Source organism: Oncorhynchus mykiss, chromosome 6, assembly GCF_013265735.2.
Source record: "Oncorhynchus mykiss isolate Arlee chromosome 6, USDA_OmykA_1.1, whole genome shotgun sequence".
In the NCBI taxonomy this organism is placed as follows: Eukaryota; Metazoa; Chordata; class Actinopteri; order Salmoniformes; family Salmonidae; genus Oncorhynchus; species Oncorhynchus mykiss.
The window spans coordinates 65,612,938-65,630,780 of NC_048570.1; the positions used below are offsets into that span (position 1 = coordinate 65,612,938).

Here is a 17,843-nt window from a genome sequence, read left to right on the forward strand (position 1 = left end):
AGTGCCTGAGTGGCGCAACGGTCTAAGACACTGCATAGCAGTGCAAGCTGTGTTGCTACAGATGCTGATTCAATACCTGTGCCGGCCTCGACTGGGAGACCCATGAGAGACCCATGACTGTAGGTTTTTGGTTTCTCTCTCTCTAAAAACAGAAATAATTCTAAATAACAAACTGTCTTTATTTACAAATTAGTAACAATGTCTCACCCCATGTTCAAGAATGACCTTTTTCCTCACTCATTTTGTTATTTTAAACTGAAATCTAAAAAAATTAAACAAAGATTATTATTGTTATTAATTTCAAATTCTAAAAAAGCCCCATGGATATTCTCACATATATTATTAACCATGTTATTAGCATGACAATATATATTGGTCAATGGGGTTGCCTTGTAGTTCTCCAGCTGTATCCACTGAAAGCACGCGGGATGGGCCGCAGAGCTGCACACAGAAGATAGACCTAGCTCATGGGGAAGGGAGGAGGAAGGGGGAGGGTGGACCCCCACCCCGCCACACTGGGTAGCACTAATAATCGTTACGGATCCATAAGGAATTAAGATGGGAATAAATATCACTGAATTACAGAAATATTGGAACAAAGTTATCTAATGAAGGTAACAAATTGTTGCTTACTGGTAAATACTCACAGTATTAAAACACACAGTCACGTTGTACAGCGCCATTATGGCTATTAGCAGGTAGCTGGACAATAGACTTGCCTAGGAGGGTACGGGGAGGATTCCATTGTCAAATGTATTTCTAAGTTAGGTTGGCTGTATCAAAACCGGCAGTGATTGGTTGCAATTTAATTTTAATCCACCAGAAAAGGCAAAACATAACACCACAAAAAGTATTATGTATGACATCCGACCGTGATTGGGAGTCCCATAGGGCGCCACACAACTGGCCCAGCGTTTCTCTCCCTCTAAAAACAGAAATAAATGTTTTGGCCTTTACAAATATTATTTAAGCCTTTACTCAATCACCCACTTTCGTGTTTTTGAAAACGAAATAACATTATATATTATCAAGTTGATGGCACAGTCATATAGGGGCGCCTACATATAGTTCAGTGACTCACTCATTCATAGCTTTGGATCAAAATAAATAAGTACCAACATTCTTTCTGATATTTATTTATTAAAAACTGTTTTGGTTATCCTGACCTGGACACCATGTACAGTATTATAATAGCCCACTATGGGCTATTAGCAGGACAATATACCTTTACCAACACCTCTCTGTATTTTGATACTTTGTGGATGGGGCTTCCTCAGTGGCGCAGCTGCCTAAGTCACTGCAAAATGTGTTGCTACAGATACCGTGCCGGCCGCCACCGGGAGACCCATGAAGTGGCTTTTGGTTTTAATTTAAAATCCTCCAATCCTCTACATGTAATTATTGGAGGAGAGTCACATCATATTTTTCAATATACTGTAGGCCTACCATAGGCGACATGAGTCTCACTAGTGTTGAGTAATGTGATGTTAAAAGGGATGTAGGGCTTATTTATTTATAGAGCATATTGAAGTTAGAAGCAATAGGATTTCATGCAATAGCCTCCAACTATTTTAGCATCGTTTTGCGCTGCTCTGAGACAAGCATGATAAATCAATGAGATTTTTATTTTCACGGAATCTCTGTTTGGGAATTGGTTAGACTACAATTAGAAATGTTATGTTCTTAGTGTAACCTTTATTTAACTAGGCAAGTCAGTTAAGAACAAATTCTTATTTACAAAGATAGCCTACTCCTTCCTCCCCGTCGTGGAAATTGAACCCCAGTCTCCCGCGTATCCGCACGACACGGGGATTCTTTAGCTAAATAGCGAAGTACTGTAGCCTACTCCCGACCATCACGTTGTACAGCGCCATATTTTCTGTTCCATCCTAAAGGAAACCCAGGTTTTAAATGATCCAGTACAGCCACCATTGAAGGCTATCAAATGCTTCTCAAAGCATCTGATGGTCAAACTAGCATTAACGGTACCAGTGGTTGGCACTTAAATAACGTGCCATCAAATTCTGCGGCACCACGGAACCTGTGCTGCAGTATGCTGCAACTTTTAAAAGACGAACTACTGTAGGATCAATGACCAGGAAATAAAATGAAGATGTTAATAAAAAGGGGTGGAGTAAGAGGGGGGAGAGATCTGAATAGAGTGGACATTTTCACTATACCTTGATTTTGGATGATCCCCTTAGTGGCAGGTTTTTGGTTTGAGTGAGTGAATAGCTTATCCCTGTACCCAAGCACTGGCAGGTAATGGGTACGGGGTGACGAGGAAAAGGGCACAGAAAGATCACAACATCAGATGGACATAACATACCAGCACACACTCAATCCCCCAACCGTAGGGGCAACATAGCGTGCACGCAGTCATAAGGTCACCTGGGTGGTTACAACAAGGGGTCGGGACATGGGGAGCTAGGCTCCAAACTTAAGAGACCAACAGGGTTGGATGGTAGAAAGATATGAATACCAAAGTAAATATTAATCTGCAATTCAGTCTTGAGATGAACAGAATAAGGGTTGACGTACATGACATAGTAGACCATGGTGTTGTGTTGAAACAAAGACGATGATCAAAATGCCTCAGAAGCCCCATGTTATTTGAAATCTTTGAAGATTATTTAGAAGACAAATCAAAATCCACTTAATGCTGCTGGCAATTACCGTGAAAGTCATCTTTGGATGTAGCAATCTTGTGTTTGAATATTACAGGAACAGTGGCAACTAACCTAACAATACACTTGTGCACTTCAACTTCCAGAGAAGATAAACCATTACGCAGACAGCTGCATGCCATTAACAGACATCTTATAATTTCCAGAAAATCTAGGACACATCTTCACTGGACATACCAGACTACTAGGTCACATTTATCTGGCATGGTACAATTAGGTAACAAAGCTGAGTCATAGACCAAAAGAGGCCCAGTATGTTTCCAGAACTGCATTTGCGGTGTGATATATTGGACTTTGAGGAAGTGACACGTGGGTACAGCACTCACCTCCTCTGGCAAAGCTGTTGGAGAAGGGCATGTCCAAATGGACGGGGGCCATCTTTGGTATTCTAGACGTCCTCCTTTCACTGCCTGAAGAGGACACACAGACATGAAATGGGGATAACACCACCATTCAGCTGTAACCAGGACAAACACAGTCACACAGACCCAGAGAGGACAGGGAATGAAAACCATGCCTGGATGACTAACCATCTATATTTGTCAGACACAGGATCTGAGAACATAACTACCCCACAGTGCGTCTCAGATAAGTCACAAAATGGACACAGACCTGGGAGATTAGGACACATTTTTAAATGATAACACAAGGAGGGAGTTGCATTACCTACATTTAGGGGGAAAAACACTGATTGCTGTGTTTCAAATTAGGCCTAAGCCTTGGGCTCACACCCGACAATCGTGTCCCATTGATTAAGTTCCAATTAGCTTATCTGAACATAATCAGAAAGTCTGAAGCTATCAAGCCTTGCAAATTCTATTTCTCCCTTTAAGACTATTTGATCCCTGCAGACGTAGATCTTAAAGCTGGAAGATGGATGCAATTGACATTGATTCAAGGTGCATTTTGATCCAGTTCCAAGAGACTAAAAATCTATTGTGGTTACATGGGAAACAGAATCCCGCTGACTTTGCGTAGGGTATGTGCTGGTCACACAGCTCTCTGGACTGGCACTTGGCGGTGGGGTGAAGTCTGGGAAGATGGATGGAGGGTGACCCCTGGGTGTCCTGTTCCTCTTACATAACCACAACATTGTGCCGCAGTTCCTTCCAAACACAACGGACACAACATAAATAGCAGGCAGTGGCCCAGAGGAAACCTTACTAAGATAATCAGCAGAATAACACTGAAGGAACGAGGACAAACACACGAAAACAATAGTGACAGAGTGGGAAGAACACCACCAGTCTAGAGCAGAGCCCAGAGCAGAGCCCAGAGCAGAGCCCAGAGCAGAGCCCAGAGCAGAGCCCAGAGCAGAGCCCAGAGCCCAGAGCCCAGAGCAGGGGTACCTGGTGAGAGGCCGATGAGAGAGCGGTTGGACAGACTGTTACTGCCGTTCAGTTTGAAGTAGACAGGGATGGAGTTGAGGATGGCCTGAAGATACTTCTCCTGCTCCAGACTACTGGACAACTCAGAAGAGTTGGCAGGGGCTAGAGGGAGAGGACACCAGTCATTAGACATACAGTATTCAACATCAATGGCCTAAATGTTATAACATGACTGTCTAATGCAATTCCTTTAAATTCCGTATGGTGTACATAAGTAATGTACAGTACCAGTCAAAAGTTTGGAAACACCTACTCATTCAAGGGTTTTAGATTTTTCTACGTTGTAGAATAATAGTGAAGACATCAAACTATGAAATAACACATTCGGCATCATGTAGCAACCAATAAAGTGTTAAACAAATATTTTACTAGTCACATGCGCCGAATACAACAGGTGTAGATCTTACAATGAAATGCTTACATACGAGCCCCTAACCAACAGCGCAATTAAAAAAAATACGGATAAGAATAAGAAATAAAAGGAACAAGTAATTAAAGAGCAGCAGTAAAAAAATATATATATACAGGGGGGTGCCGGTACAGAGTCAATGTGCGGGGGCACCGTTTAGTTGAGGTAGTGTGTACATGTAGGTAGAGTTAATTAAAGTGACTGTGCATAGATGACAACAGAGAGTGGCAGAGGTGTGGAGAGGAGAGGCAATGCAAATAGTCTGGGTAGCCATTTGACTAGCTGTTCAAGAGTCTTATGGCTTGGGGGTAGACGCTGTTTAGAAGCCTCTTGGACCGAGACTTGGCGCTCCGGGTACCGCTTGCCGTGCGGTAGAGGAGTGAACATTTATGACTAGGGTGGCTGGAATCTTTGACAATTTTTAGGGCCTTCCTGTGACACCGCCTGGTATAGAGGTCCTGGATGGCAAGAAGCTTAACCCACAGCGATATACTGGGCCGTTCGCACTACCCTCAAGTGCCTTGCGGTCGGAGGCCGAGAAGTTGCCATACGAGGCAGTGATGCAACCAGTAAGGATGCTCTAGATAGTGCAGCTGTAGAATCTTTTGAGGATCCATGACAAATATTTTCAGTCTCCTTAGGGAGAATAGGTTCTCGTGCCCGCGTTGTGCCCGCGTGCCCGCGTTCTCGTGCCCGCGTCATGATGTGCTTGAACCATGTTAGTTTGTTGGTGATGTGGACACCAAGGAACTTGAAGCTCTCAACCTGCTCCACTGCAGCCTGGTGGATGAGAATGGGGGTGTGCTTGGTCCTCCTTTTAATGTAGTCCACAACAATCTCCTTTGTCTTGATCACGTTGAGGGAGAGGTTGCTGTCCTGGCACCACACAGCCAGGTCTCTGACCTCCTCCCTATAGGCCTAAATGTTGTCTCGTTGTTGTCGGTGATCACTGTTGTGTCATTGGAAAATTGAATGATGGTGTTGGAGTCGTGCCTGGCCGTGCAGTCATGAGTGAACATGGAGTACAAGAGGGGGCTGAGCATGCACCCCTGAGGGGCCCCTGTGTTGAGGATCAGCGTGGCGGATGTGTTGTTACCCACTCTTACCACCTGGGGGCGGTTCGTCAGGAAGTCCAGGATCCAGTTGCAGAGGGAGGTGTTTAGTCCCAGGGTACTTAGTGTATTGATGAGCTTTGAGGGCACTATGGTGTTGAACGCAGAGCTGAAGTCAATGAATAGCATTCTCACATAGGTGTTCCTTTTGTCCAGGCGGGAAAGAGTGGAGTGCAATAGAGACTGCATCATCTGTGGATCTGTTGGGACGGTATGCAAATTGGAGCGGGTCTAGGGTTTCTGGGCTGATGGTGTTGATGTGAGCCATGACTAGCCTTTCAAAGCACTTCATGGCTACAGATGTGAGACCTACGGGTTGGTAGTCATTTAGGCAGGTTACCTTAGTGTTCTTGGGCACAGGCACTATGGTGGTCTGCTTAAAACATGTTGGCATTACAGACTTGGGCAGGGAGAGGTTGACAATGTCAGTGAAGACACTTGCTAGTTGGTCAGCGCATGCTCGCAGTACACGTCCTGGTAATCCATCTGGTCCTGCAGCCTTGTGAATGTTGACTTGTCTAAAAGGTCATACACACATTGGCTGCGGAGAGCCTGATCACACAATCGTCCGGAACAGCTGCTACTCTCATGCATGTTTCAGTGTTATTTGCCTCGAAGCGAGCATATTAGTAGTTTCGCTCGTCTGGTAGACTCATGTCACTGGGCAGCTCTCGGCTGTGCTTCCTTTTGTATTCTGTAATGGTTTGCAGGCCCTGCCACATCAGACGAGCGTCAGAGCCGGTGTAGTACGACTCAATCTTAGTCCTGTATTGACGCTTTGCCTGTTTGATGGTTCGTCGGAGGGCATAGCGGGATATCTTATAAGCTTCAGGGTTAGAGTCCCGCTCCTTGAAAGCAGCAGCTCTAGCCTTTAGCTCAGTGCGGATGCTGCCTGTAATCCATGGCTTCTGGTTGGGGTGTGTATGTACGGTCACTGTGGGGACGACGTCATCGATGCACTTATTGATGAAGCCAATGACCGATGTGGTGTACTCCTCAATGCCATTGGAGGAATCCTGGAACATATTCCAGTCTGTCCTAGCTAAACAGTCCTGTAGCTTAGCAGCTGCTTCACCTGACCTCTTTTGTATTGATCTCGTCACTGGTGCTTCCTGCTTTAACTTTTGCTTGTAATCAGGAATCAGGAGGATGGAATTATGGTCAGATTTGCCAAATGGAGGGTGAGTGAGAGCTTTGTATGCGTCTCTGTGTATGGAGTACAGGTGGTCCAGAATTATTTTCTCTCTGGTTGCACATTTAACATGCGGATAGAAATTTGGTAAAACTGATTTAAGTTTCCCTGCATTAAAGTCTACCAGGAGCGCCGCCTCTGGGTGAGCGTTTTCTTGTTTGCTGGCGGAATACAGCTCATTCAATGCTATCTTAGTGCCAGCCTCTGACTGTGGTGGTATGTAAACAGCTACAAAGAATACAGATAAAAACTCTCGGTAGGTACTCTCGGTACAGCTTATCATGAGAAACTAACTCAGGTGAGCAATAGCTCGAGACTTCCTTAGATATCGTGCACCAGCTGTTGTTTACAAACATACATAGACCGCCGCTCCTCGTCTTACCAGACGCCGCTGTTCTATCCTGCCGGTACATCGTATAACCAGCCAGCAGTATGTTGATGTTGTCATTGTTCAGCAACTACTCCGTAAAACATAAGATGTTACAGTTTTTAATGTCCCGTTGGTAGTTTAATCTTAAGCGTAACTCTTCGATTTTATTATCCAAAGATTGCACATTAGCTAGCAGAATTGAGGGATGTTGGGGTTTATTCGATCACCTTCAACTTCTCAGCAGGCAGCACGCTCTCTGGCCTCTCTTATTTTCAGTCATAAGAGACGAAGCGGCAACATTATGTACAAATAGAGGAAAAAAATAAGTTACAAACAATGCAGATATACCAAAAAAACACAATCGGTTGGGGGAAAGTAAAACGTCTGCCTTCTGCTCCAGTGCCATTTTATATAACCAGCTTCATGAGGAATGCTTTTCCAACAGTCTTGAAGGAGTTCCCACATATGCTGAGCACTTGTTGGCTGCTTTTCCTTCACTCTGCGGCCCAACTCATCCCAAACCATCTCAATTGGGTTGAGGTCGGGTGATTGTGGAGGACATGTCATCCGATCCATCACTCTCCTTCTTGGTCAAATAGCCCTTACACAGAATGGAGGTCTGTTGGGTTATTGTCCTGTTGAAAAAAATGACAGCCCCACTAAGCGCAAAACAGATGGGATGGCGTATCGCTGCAGAATGCTGTGGTAGCCATGCTGAATTCTAAATAAATCACCCACAGTGTCACTAGCAAAGCACCCCCACACCATCACACCTCCTCCTCCATGCTTCACGGTGGGAACCACACATCTGTTCACCTACTCTGCGTCTCACAAAGACTTGGCGGTTGGAATACAAAATCTCAAATTTGGACCTTCCACCAGTCTAATGTCCAATGCTCATGTTTCTTCTTATGGGTGTCCTTAAAAGTTATTGAAATGTTCCGCATTGACTGACCTTCATGTCTTAAAGTAATGATGGACTGTCGTTTCTCTTTGCTTATTTGAGCTGTTCTTACCATAATATGGACATAGGGCTATCTTCTGTATACCACCCCTAACTTGTCACAACACATCTGATTGGCTCAAACACATTAAGGAAAGAAATTCCACAAATTAATTTTTAACAAGGCTCACCTGTTAATTGAAATGTATTCCAGGTGACTACGTCATGAAGCTGGTTTAGACAATGCCAAGAGTGTGCAAAGCTGTCATCAATGCAAAGGGTGGCTACTTTGAAGAATCTCAAATATATTTGGAGACTTTTTTGGTTACTACATGATTCCATATGTGTCATTTAACAGACTTGATGTCTTCACTATAATTCTACAATGTAGAAAATAGTAAAATAAAGAAAAACCCTGAAATGAGTATGTGTTCAAACTTTTGACTGGTACTGTATGTGTGTGTACCGTACCTGTTGAAGATTGGTTCTGGGACTTAAAGAGTCCCACCACACTTTTGCCGTGGAAGCCTCCGGATCGTAGCAGCACAGCTTTGGTGCGGGGGTGTTTCCAACACACCACTGGCAGGCGGTTATGTCTGTAACAACGGGCCACCTTCTGCAGGCTGCTGTCCTGCACTGACTGGGGAACCACCAGGAGCCCTGGGTAACTGTGGGTTACACACACCATCAGCCCATTCAGCATGGAGACCACTACTGTAGTTTGATCTGATACAACCAATAAATTAACATCGAATACACCTCTTCTACATTGCTCAGAGCGCCAACGTCTTATCTGACATGACGAAGTGTATGTGCGTTGTGTGTACCTGCGACAGAGGGAGTAGAGTCTGTTTACTGCAGTGACTCTGAACTGCTCTCCTGTCTTAGAGCGGGAGGAGCTGGCTGTGACGGTGCCCAGGCCCAGCCGCTGGTAGTCACGGAAACACGCACGCTCCACCAGCTGCTCCATGGTGGATTTCTCTGATGCCCTCAACGTGCTACTGGGGGGTGGCTCACCCTCATCCGACACTGGAAGAGACACACAGAGCCCCCCACACAGAGAGAGAGAGAGAGAAAGAGAGACAAGGTCAGGTGACCGTTCAGGAAACACCAGCTTGTCAAAACTCCCCCTCTTCTTCCTTATGAGTTTAACATCAGTCTGCTCCTACCTGAGATGTCATCATCCTCGTGCCAGGTCATCCGACTCCCTCGGTCGTTCTTTTTCAGCGTGGTCTGACTCTGACGGCCCATGGTGATCATCCCAGCTCTCTTGGCTCCTTTCACAATGGTCTTGGACAGCGTCCTGTGAGGAGGAGGAAAAAGAGGAGACCATAACATAATTTATCATGTCTGATTCCAGCGTCAGATAAGGAAGATTACTCAACACAGTCTGTTGTGGGGGGTATTACAGGAACCTTTCAAACACATAATGGGATTTGCCATCCAAAACAACTCTTGGTGTTAGGGGGCAGTATTTTCATTTTTGGAAAAAAAAACGTTTTAAACGGGATATTTTGTCAGGAAAAGATGCTAGAATATGCATATAATTGACACCTTTGGATAGAAACCACTAACGTTTCCAAAACTGTAAAGATATTGTCTGTGAGTATAACAGAACTGATGTTGCAGGCGAAAGCCTGAGAAAAATCCAATCCGGAAGTGCCCCAGGTTTTGAAAGGTTTTGAAAGCGCTGCGTTCCAATGAGTCCCTATTCAGCTGTGAATGTACCATCAACGAGCTTAGGCTTTCTACGTATTCCCCCAAGGTGTCTACAGCATTGTGACGTAGTTTTACGCATCTCTGTTGAAGAATAGCCGTAGGCAGCCACATTGCGTAAGTGGTCACATGGTGGCTCAGAGAGATTCTCGTGTAAAATACAGAGGTAGCCATTAATCCAATCGGTCAGAGTGAAAAACGAATTGTCCCGACTGATATATTATCGAATAGATATTAGAAAAACACCTTGAGGATGGATTCTAAACAATGTTTGCCATGTTTCTGTCGATATTATGGCGCTAATTTGGAATATTTTTCGGCGTTGTGGTGACCGCAATTTCCAGGCAATTTCTCAGCCAAACGTGAAGAACAAACATTAATTCGCCTACAAAAATAATATTTTGGGAAAAAATGAACTTTGGCTGTCTACCTGGGAGTCCCGTGAGTGAAAACATCTGAAGTTCATCAAAGGTAAACGATTTAATTTGATTGCTTTTCTGATTTCCGTGACAAGTTTGCCTGCTGCTAGCAAGGCATAATGCTATGCTAGGCTATGATAAACTTACACAAATGCTTGTCTAGCATTGGCTGTAAAGCATCTTTTGAAAATCTGAGATGACAGGGTGATTAACAAAAGGCTAAGCTGTGTTCCAATATATTTCACTTGTGATTTTCATGAATAGGAATATTTATGTCCGCTGCGTTATGCTAATTAGTGTCAGATGATGATAACGGTCCCGTTCACGGGCTGGGCGTCACTACAGGTTAACAGAACATTGACGAGTTGACTGGAGTGCGTCACTGTGCGCCACTCAGACAGAGGTGGGACTGACCTGAAACCCGTGTTCCTCTCCTTCTGTTTGGGAAGGATGAGTTGGGGAGTGGTCTGGCCTTAGTCACTGTGCACCACTCAGACAGAGATGGGACTGACCTGAAACCCGTGTTCCTCTCCTTCTGTTTGGGAAGGATGAGTTGGGGAGTGGTCTGGCCTGCGTCACTGTGCACCACTCAGACAGAGGTGGGACTGACCTGAAACCCGTGTTCCTCTCCTTCTGTTTGGGAAGGATGAGTTGGGGAGCGGTCTGGCCTTAGTCACTGTGCACCACTCAGACAGAGGTGGGACTGACCTGAAACCCGTGTTCCTCTCCTTCTGTTTGGGAAGGATGAGTTGGGGAGCGGTCTGGCCTTAGTCACTGTGCACCACTCAGACAGAGATGGGACTGACCTGAAACCTGTGTTCCTCTCCTTCTGTTTGGGAAGGATGAGTTGGGGAGCGGTCTGGCCTGCGGCGAAGGCAAATGTGCTGAAGATGGACTGAGGGTAGCGGATCCTCTGGACATGTTTCCTGAAGACCTCCACCATCTCTGAGCTCACCTCCTCGTCAAACGCCACCTTGATCAACTGGAGGGGACACAGGACGCATCAGGGAACCTGTGAGCTCATTGCCTCCAGATTAAACATATGGTCTTCCATGGAATGGCTGGAAAATAATAATGCATTCATAAATCAAAATGTCTCGGCAGATATGCACATCTGTGAAGCCCCAAAAATATGACATATTTCTATTCGCATGTTGTTGTTTTTTTCCTCGCAGGGAAGCAAATACTACTAATTGCAAATCGGAAACAGAATGTACGGAATGTTCACATATTTCACACAGACCGTCTTTCCAGAGTGAGGTCCGCTTCTCACTGACCCAGTAGTCCCTCCTCTCCCCATCCATCCCTCCCCAAACATCCCACCAGTTCCTGCCTGCTTTCCTGTGGATCCCCAGCAGCCTGCAGCTCTCAATAAAGGCTTGATAATGCACCCCAGACTTAGACACAGCCCTCTGGCCAGGCTTAGTAACACACACTCACACACTCTTGCTCGCTAACACACACACACACACGCACGCACACACAGGCCCAGCCAGGCCAAGTGACCCCCTCCCCACATAAAGGCCTGTTTTATTGTCCGTGTTACTAAAAAGATAGGAATGAACCATAAAAACTTTACAGCACTACATGAATTGTGAAAGACCAAAAACATGTGCACGGTTGCCTTTTTTCCCTTCAAATCAAACTCAACATAGGTTACTCATATAACTTCCAAGAAATGTATTGATATCAGGCTGGATATAGGGCAGAGTCTGTAGCATTTGCATTCCTTTAATCTCTCCAAATGTCACAACTGATCAGTAATTCTGGGTTCTCTGTGAATCTGTTGTACATGTTCAGGCAATCTTACACATGGTTTGGGGCAAAAGGAGAGAACACTCACATACTTGGACAAACTATGTTAACATCTATTTAGCATCTAAGAAATGGGACTGTGTGTACTTAATGAGAGACGAGGGAACAGTAAACATTTAGTCGCCTGAATGCTGCAGCGCCATGTGTGACCAACACATTTCAGCTAATTACTACAGTTCCCGCCTTGGGCTAATCAGTGTAATTTTGTAAATGCCGGATCTCTATGGCTAGACGCTTCATTCACCAAAGTTATGTCAAAATCGGCCCGGTGCTGTTTGAGATATCGCGTGTGACTAACGTACGGACAAACGGAGACAGATTCACAGATCCACGAACAGAGACAGATCCCTCCACTATGAAGTCAATAATGGAAAAGCCCAAAGCATCATAATCACCTCTTTAATAATGTATCTTCATCATCATCCACATCAACAGGAGTAGCTGTGTATGTGGATTACCTGGAAGGATGCCGAGCGGAGCTGCAGTCCCTCCTGCATGTTTTGCTGCAGTTGGTTCTGGACGCTGATCTTCTTCTCTTTGGTCAAGGTGGACACTGGGAAGCTCCTGATCACTGCCTGCTCCCCCACTACTCAGACACACAGGACACCTCAACATACCCTTCTATGCTATTGTATCTCATCCACACAACACATTCAAAACAGGCTTAATCTCAAATGATACCCTTTATAGTGCACAACATTGGGAAACGCAAACTGCACTATCAGCTTCTTATGGGTAATCTCAAGAGGGACAGATATAATTAGATGCTAGCTGGATGATTTACCTAGTGGGTCGTGTGGGGAGCCCTTGAAGATGATGCGATAGGTGGTGAGGAAGAGGGCTCCCTCTGCTGGCAGGATGTGCGGTCCCCCGAGCATCCCCCCCGTTGCCTCCTCTCTGCCATCAGGGTCCAGGACCACTCTAAGACCCTCCGACACAAACTCTTCACCAGGGAGCAGAGCTGGGCGCAGGATCTTAGGCTGGGTGGGGCAGAGGATGCACATGTCAAACACACTCCACCAGAACACTGCATATACAGATACCTGCACACACACCATGTACTTAAGCATGTCAACTAGGGCTGACCCCATTTAGTCGACTGGTTGATTGTCTGATCGATAGGCTGTTGGTCGACGAGATTTCTTCAGTCGAGCAGTCGCAATTTTCTTTTATTTTCTTCATGGTGCACAAGACACCTGTCGGATTCACGCCTGTCTCAGTGGACTAATTCATTGCAGAGACCACGGGGATGGCACCGTCTAAGACGTGATACTGAAATTGTGCATGGTTATAGTATGTAAAAAATAATAGTGCAACACTAATAAATCAAATATTTTAATACGAATTTGCTTTCTCCCTCATTGTATACGGTCGCTGTCCGCGGTTCTGAAACAATCTTCAGTGCAGCGTAAAATTGGTCGCCTTTCCCTATGTGCATAATAGCACATTTAACCAGCATATTGGGATTGAAAACAATGGTGGCGGAGGCAGCAGCAGCAGAAATGAGGAAACAGCCCTTGCCTTAGCCTAATTGTCTAAGAAAATTGAGGATGGGAAACCAACTGAATTAGGTCTATAATCAATAGCCTAACTTAAATGTGCCTCTTTATAAAATCATCCATATTTATCTACAGAAATAAGACAGATCTTGCTCCTGTTGCCTGTGCGTGTTTGTTTAATAGCCTACTGATTCCAAAGAGGACCAAGCCTCATGCAACATCATTTTTTTTAGATAAAGCAATTTCACAGGTTCGGCTGTTTTTAATCTTTGCTATACTTTAATAAAGGCTTTACCATTTTTTTTGTTAGTACAGACCGGTATTACTTAATGTATTTAGTGTTGTTTACACTGTTCCAAACAGGCAGAACAATTATACTGTAATCTAACAGCACCTGTTTGTCACACACAATATGCACGTAGCTCTCGCTCCTACACCCTCCTTTTTCTTGATCTCCTTATTGTTAGTATTACAACTATTATTATGACAATCATTATAATAATAAGTCATATCGTTGTCATTAGTGGTCTCTGTATAGTAGGCTTGTATAGGCCTATACATGAATATACAGTATAGGCTGCTGAATCAATCAATCATTCATTTGTTCATGCCATCACAGCATACGATACATTCGTGCTTTGAAATGCAATCAATCATTTTAGCATTAAAATTAAATAAAGGGAGATTTCAATAATTAGCACAAACAATAAATAAATAAACCGCCATTCATGAATGAATGCAACTGTTTTCAGTCTGCTGTAATAAAGGTTTTATACATGCAAACATGCATACATACATACATACATACATACATACATATATAGCTGCCCACTGCACTGAGGCTAGGAAACACTGTCACCACCGATAAATCCACGATAATTAAGAATTTCAATAAGCATTTTTCTATGGCTGGCCATGCTTTCCACCTGGCTACCCCTACCCTGTTCAACAGCCCTGCACTCCCCACAGCAACTCGCCCAAGCCTCCCCCATTTCTCTTTCACCCAAATCCAGAGAGCGGATGTTCTTAAAGAACTGCAAAACCTGGACGCCCTACAAATCAGCCGGGCTAGACAATCTCGACCCTCTCTTTTTAAAAGGATCTGCCGAAATTGTTGCAACCCCTATTAGTAGCCTGTTCAACCTCTCTTTTGTATTGTCTGAGATTCTCCAAAGATTGGAAAGCTGCCGCGGTCATCCCCCTCTTCAAAGGGGAGACACTCTAGACCCAAATTGCTACAGACCTATATCTATCCTACCCTGCCTTTCTAAGGTCTTCGAAAGCCAAGTCAACAGATTACCGACCATTTCGAATCCCACCGTACCTTCTCCGCTATGCAATCTGGTTTCAGAGCTGGTCATGGGTGCATCTCAGCCACGCTCAAGGCCCTAAACGATATCATAACCGACATCGATAAGAGACATAACTGTGCAGCCATATTCATCGACCTGGCCAAGGCTTTCGACTCTGTCAATCACCACATTCTTATTGGCAGAAGCAACACCCATGGTTTCTCAAATGATTGCCTCGCCTGGTTCACCACTACTTCTCTGATAGAGTTCAGTGTGCCAAATCGGAGGGCCTGTTGTCCAGACCTCTTGCAGTCTCTATGGGGGTGCCACAGGGTTCAATTTTCGGGCCGACTCTCTTCTCTGTATACATCAATGATATCGCTGCTGGTGATTCTCTGATCCACCTCTACGCAGAAGACACCATTCTGTATACTTCTGGCCCTTCGTTGGACACTGTTAACTTCCAGACGAGCTTCAATGCCATACAACTCTCCTTCCGTGGCCTCCAACTGCTCTTAAATGCAAGTAAAACTAAACGCATGCTCTTTAACCGATCACTGCCCGCACCTCCCCGCCCATCCAGCATCACTACTCGGTTCTGACTTAAAATATGTGGACAACTATAAATACCTAGGTGTCTGGCTAGACTGTAAACTCTCGTTCCAGACTCACATTAAGCATCTCCAATCCAAAATTAAATCTAGAATCAGCTACCTATTTCGCAACAAAGCATCCTTCGCTCATTCTGCCAAACATACCCTTGTAAAACTGACCATCCTACCAATCCTCGACTTCGGTGATGTTATCTATAAAATAGCCTCCAACACTCTACTCAACAAATTGGATGCAGTCTATCACAGTGCCATCCGGTTTGTCACCAAAGCCCCATATATTACCCACCACTGCGATCTGTACGCTCTCGTTGGTTGGTTCATACTCGTCACCAAACCCACAGGCTCCAGGTCATCTACAAGTCTCTGCTAGGTAAAGCCCTGCCTTATCTCAGCTCACTGGTCACCATAGCAGCACCACCCATAGTACATGCTCCAGCAGGTATATCTCACTGGTCACCCCCAAAGCCAATTCCTCCTTTGGCCGCCATTCCTTCCAGTTCTCTGCTGCCAATGACTAGTATGAACTGCAAAAATCACTGAAGCTGGAGACCCATATCTCCCTCACTAGCTTTAAGCACCAGCTGTCAGAGCAACTCACAGATAACTGCACCTGTACATAGCCCATGTGTAGCCCATCCAACTACCTCATCACCATACTGTATTTATTTATCTTGCTCCTTTGCACCCCAGCATCTCTATTTGCACATTCATCTTCTACACATCTACCATTCCAGTGTTTTATTGCTATATTGTAATTACTTCGCCACCATGGCCTATTTATTGCCTTACCTCCCTTATCTTACCTCATCTGCACTCACTGTATATAGATTTTTCTTTTTTCTACTGTATTATTGACTGCATGTTTGTTTATTCCATGTGTGACTCTGTTGTTGTTGTTTGTGTCACACTGCTTTGCTTTATCTTGGCCAGGTCGCAGTTGTAAATGAGAACTTGTTTTCAACTAGCCTACCTGGTCAAATAAAGGTGAAAAAACATAATAATAATAACAACAGGTATGCCAAGCTTGTAGCGTCATACATAAGACTCGAGGCTGTAATCGCTGTCAAAGGTGTTTCAACAAAGTACAGAGTAAAGGGTCTGAATACTTATGTAAATGTGATGGCAGTTTCTAATTTTTTTAATATAAATTAGCAAACATGAAAAAATAAGAAGTTTTTGCTTTGTCATTATGGGGTATTGTGTGTAGATTGAGGAAAAAAATACAATTTAATCAATTTGAGAACGTAACAAAATGTGGAAAAAGAGGTCTGAATATCTTCCCAAGGCACTGTAGTTGATTTTATTCAAACACATAGGGTGTGTCTATATATGGAAAAATACACGTTTAAAAATGTAGACCAATAGATTAGTTGAAACAGAGGACTTTCGGTCGACCAACATTTTTGTTGTTGTCGGGGACAGCCCTAACGTCAACATATCAGTGCATTAGATAAGGATAGATATCAAACACACGTCACCACCTAAACAACAGCCGAGCATATCGAAAACAGAAATCTATCACACACACACACACACACACACACACATCATTATCATGTCATAAAAGCAAAACATCAACATACAGTGTGTTGCACACACACTCATATTAGGTGTTATACACAGCTACCTACAGTCACTGATGCTTTACCAAGAAAAACAAAGCATGTGCTCCGTGGAGACTGATCCTCAGTAATACTCCAAGTCAATCATTTGGTCCTTAGGTACATGCAAGTCTTTACATTTATTTACGACTACAATGATCAATTTAGTTCATTTTGATATATGCATTGAGTGTAGTCTGCGCAACATATATTTAACACAACTCTTACCCAACACTACCACAATATATCGATTTACATGCTTCAAGAAATGCTGGAGGATCCAAAGCAAACCCCTCGTCAATGAGCACTGACAACTGCTGAACATCTGCTTTGAGGTGCTTCGTAGCAACCTGTAAATCCAAACTCCAGTCGGTTTCTCTTCAGCTCCCCAGCAGAGCCAGGTCTGAAGCTGGTCTAAAAATGCTCTGCCTCTCTAGCTCATCAAACTGCAGCCAAGTTGAGCACTCTAGTGTGAGGGGGCCTAGACAGTAAATGTCAGAAGGTCATGGTTCTGTGCAGTGTTCATATCTTCCATGGGGAACAGAATGGTGTCACTGGTCCCTCAGAGCACAGCCTTTACACACAGAGGGGGAGTGGGGGGGGGGGGTGATACATGGAACCTGAAGGGACATCCATGCTAAGGTCAAGCCAGTCCAGTGGCTGAGTTCTGGGCTAGTCTGGCCAAAAGATAAGAGGAACATGGTCCTGCTGATGTTGGATGGCTCAGGGCCAGTGTGTTAAAGGCCCCAACGGCTCCCCCAGCACCCCAATGAGGCTGCCAGCTGG

General features: G+C 44.5%; 1 protein-coding gene across 3 annotated transcripts in view; it reads right to left on the reverse strand.

Moving 5' to 3' along the window:
• LOC110526365 (myotubularin-related protein 13) overlaps positions 1-17,843 on the reverse strand; it is a 165,286-nt gene that overhangs the window by 12,841 nt on the left and 134,602 nt on the right. The window contains exons 22-30 of one of the 3 annotated variants that reach the window (XM_036980720.1): positions 12,836-13,031; positions 12,510-12,637; positions 11,043-11,218; positions 9,271-9,404; positions 8,929-9,130; positions 8,573-8,769; positions 4,037-4,177; positions 3,014-3,097; positions 2,181-2,255 (exon numbers count right to left, since the gene is read on the reverse strand). In XM_036980720.1, coding sequence (XP_036836615.1) covers positions 2,181-2,255; positions 3,014-3,097; positions 4,037-4,177; positions 8,573-8,769; positions 8,929-9,130; positions 9,271-9,404; positions 11,043-11,218; positions 12,510-12,637; positions 12,836-13,031 — 1,333 coding nt within the window. The remainder of the gene's footprint in view (positions 1-2,180; positions 2,256-3,013; positions 3,098-4,036; positions 4,178-8,572; positions 8,770-8,928; positions 9,131-9,270; positions 9,405-11,042; positions 11,219-12,509; positions 12,638-12,835; positions 13,032-17,843) is intronic. The other 2 variants (XM_036980721.1, XM_036980722.1) reach the window with 2 other exon arrangements.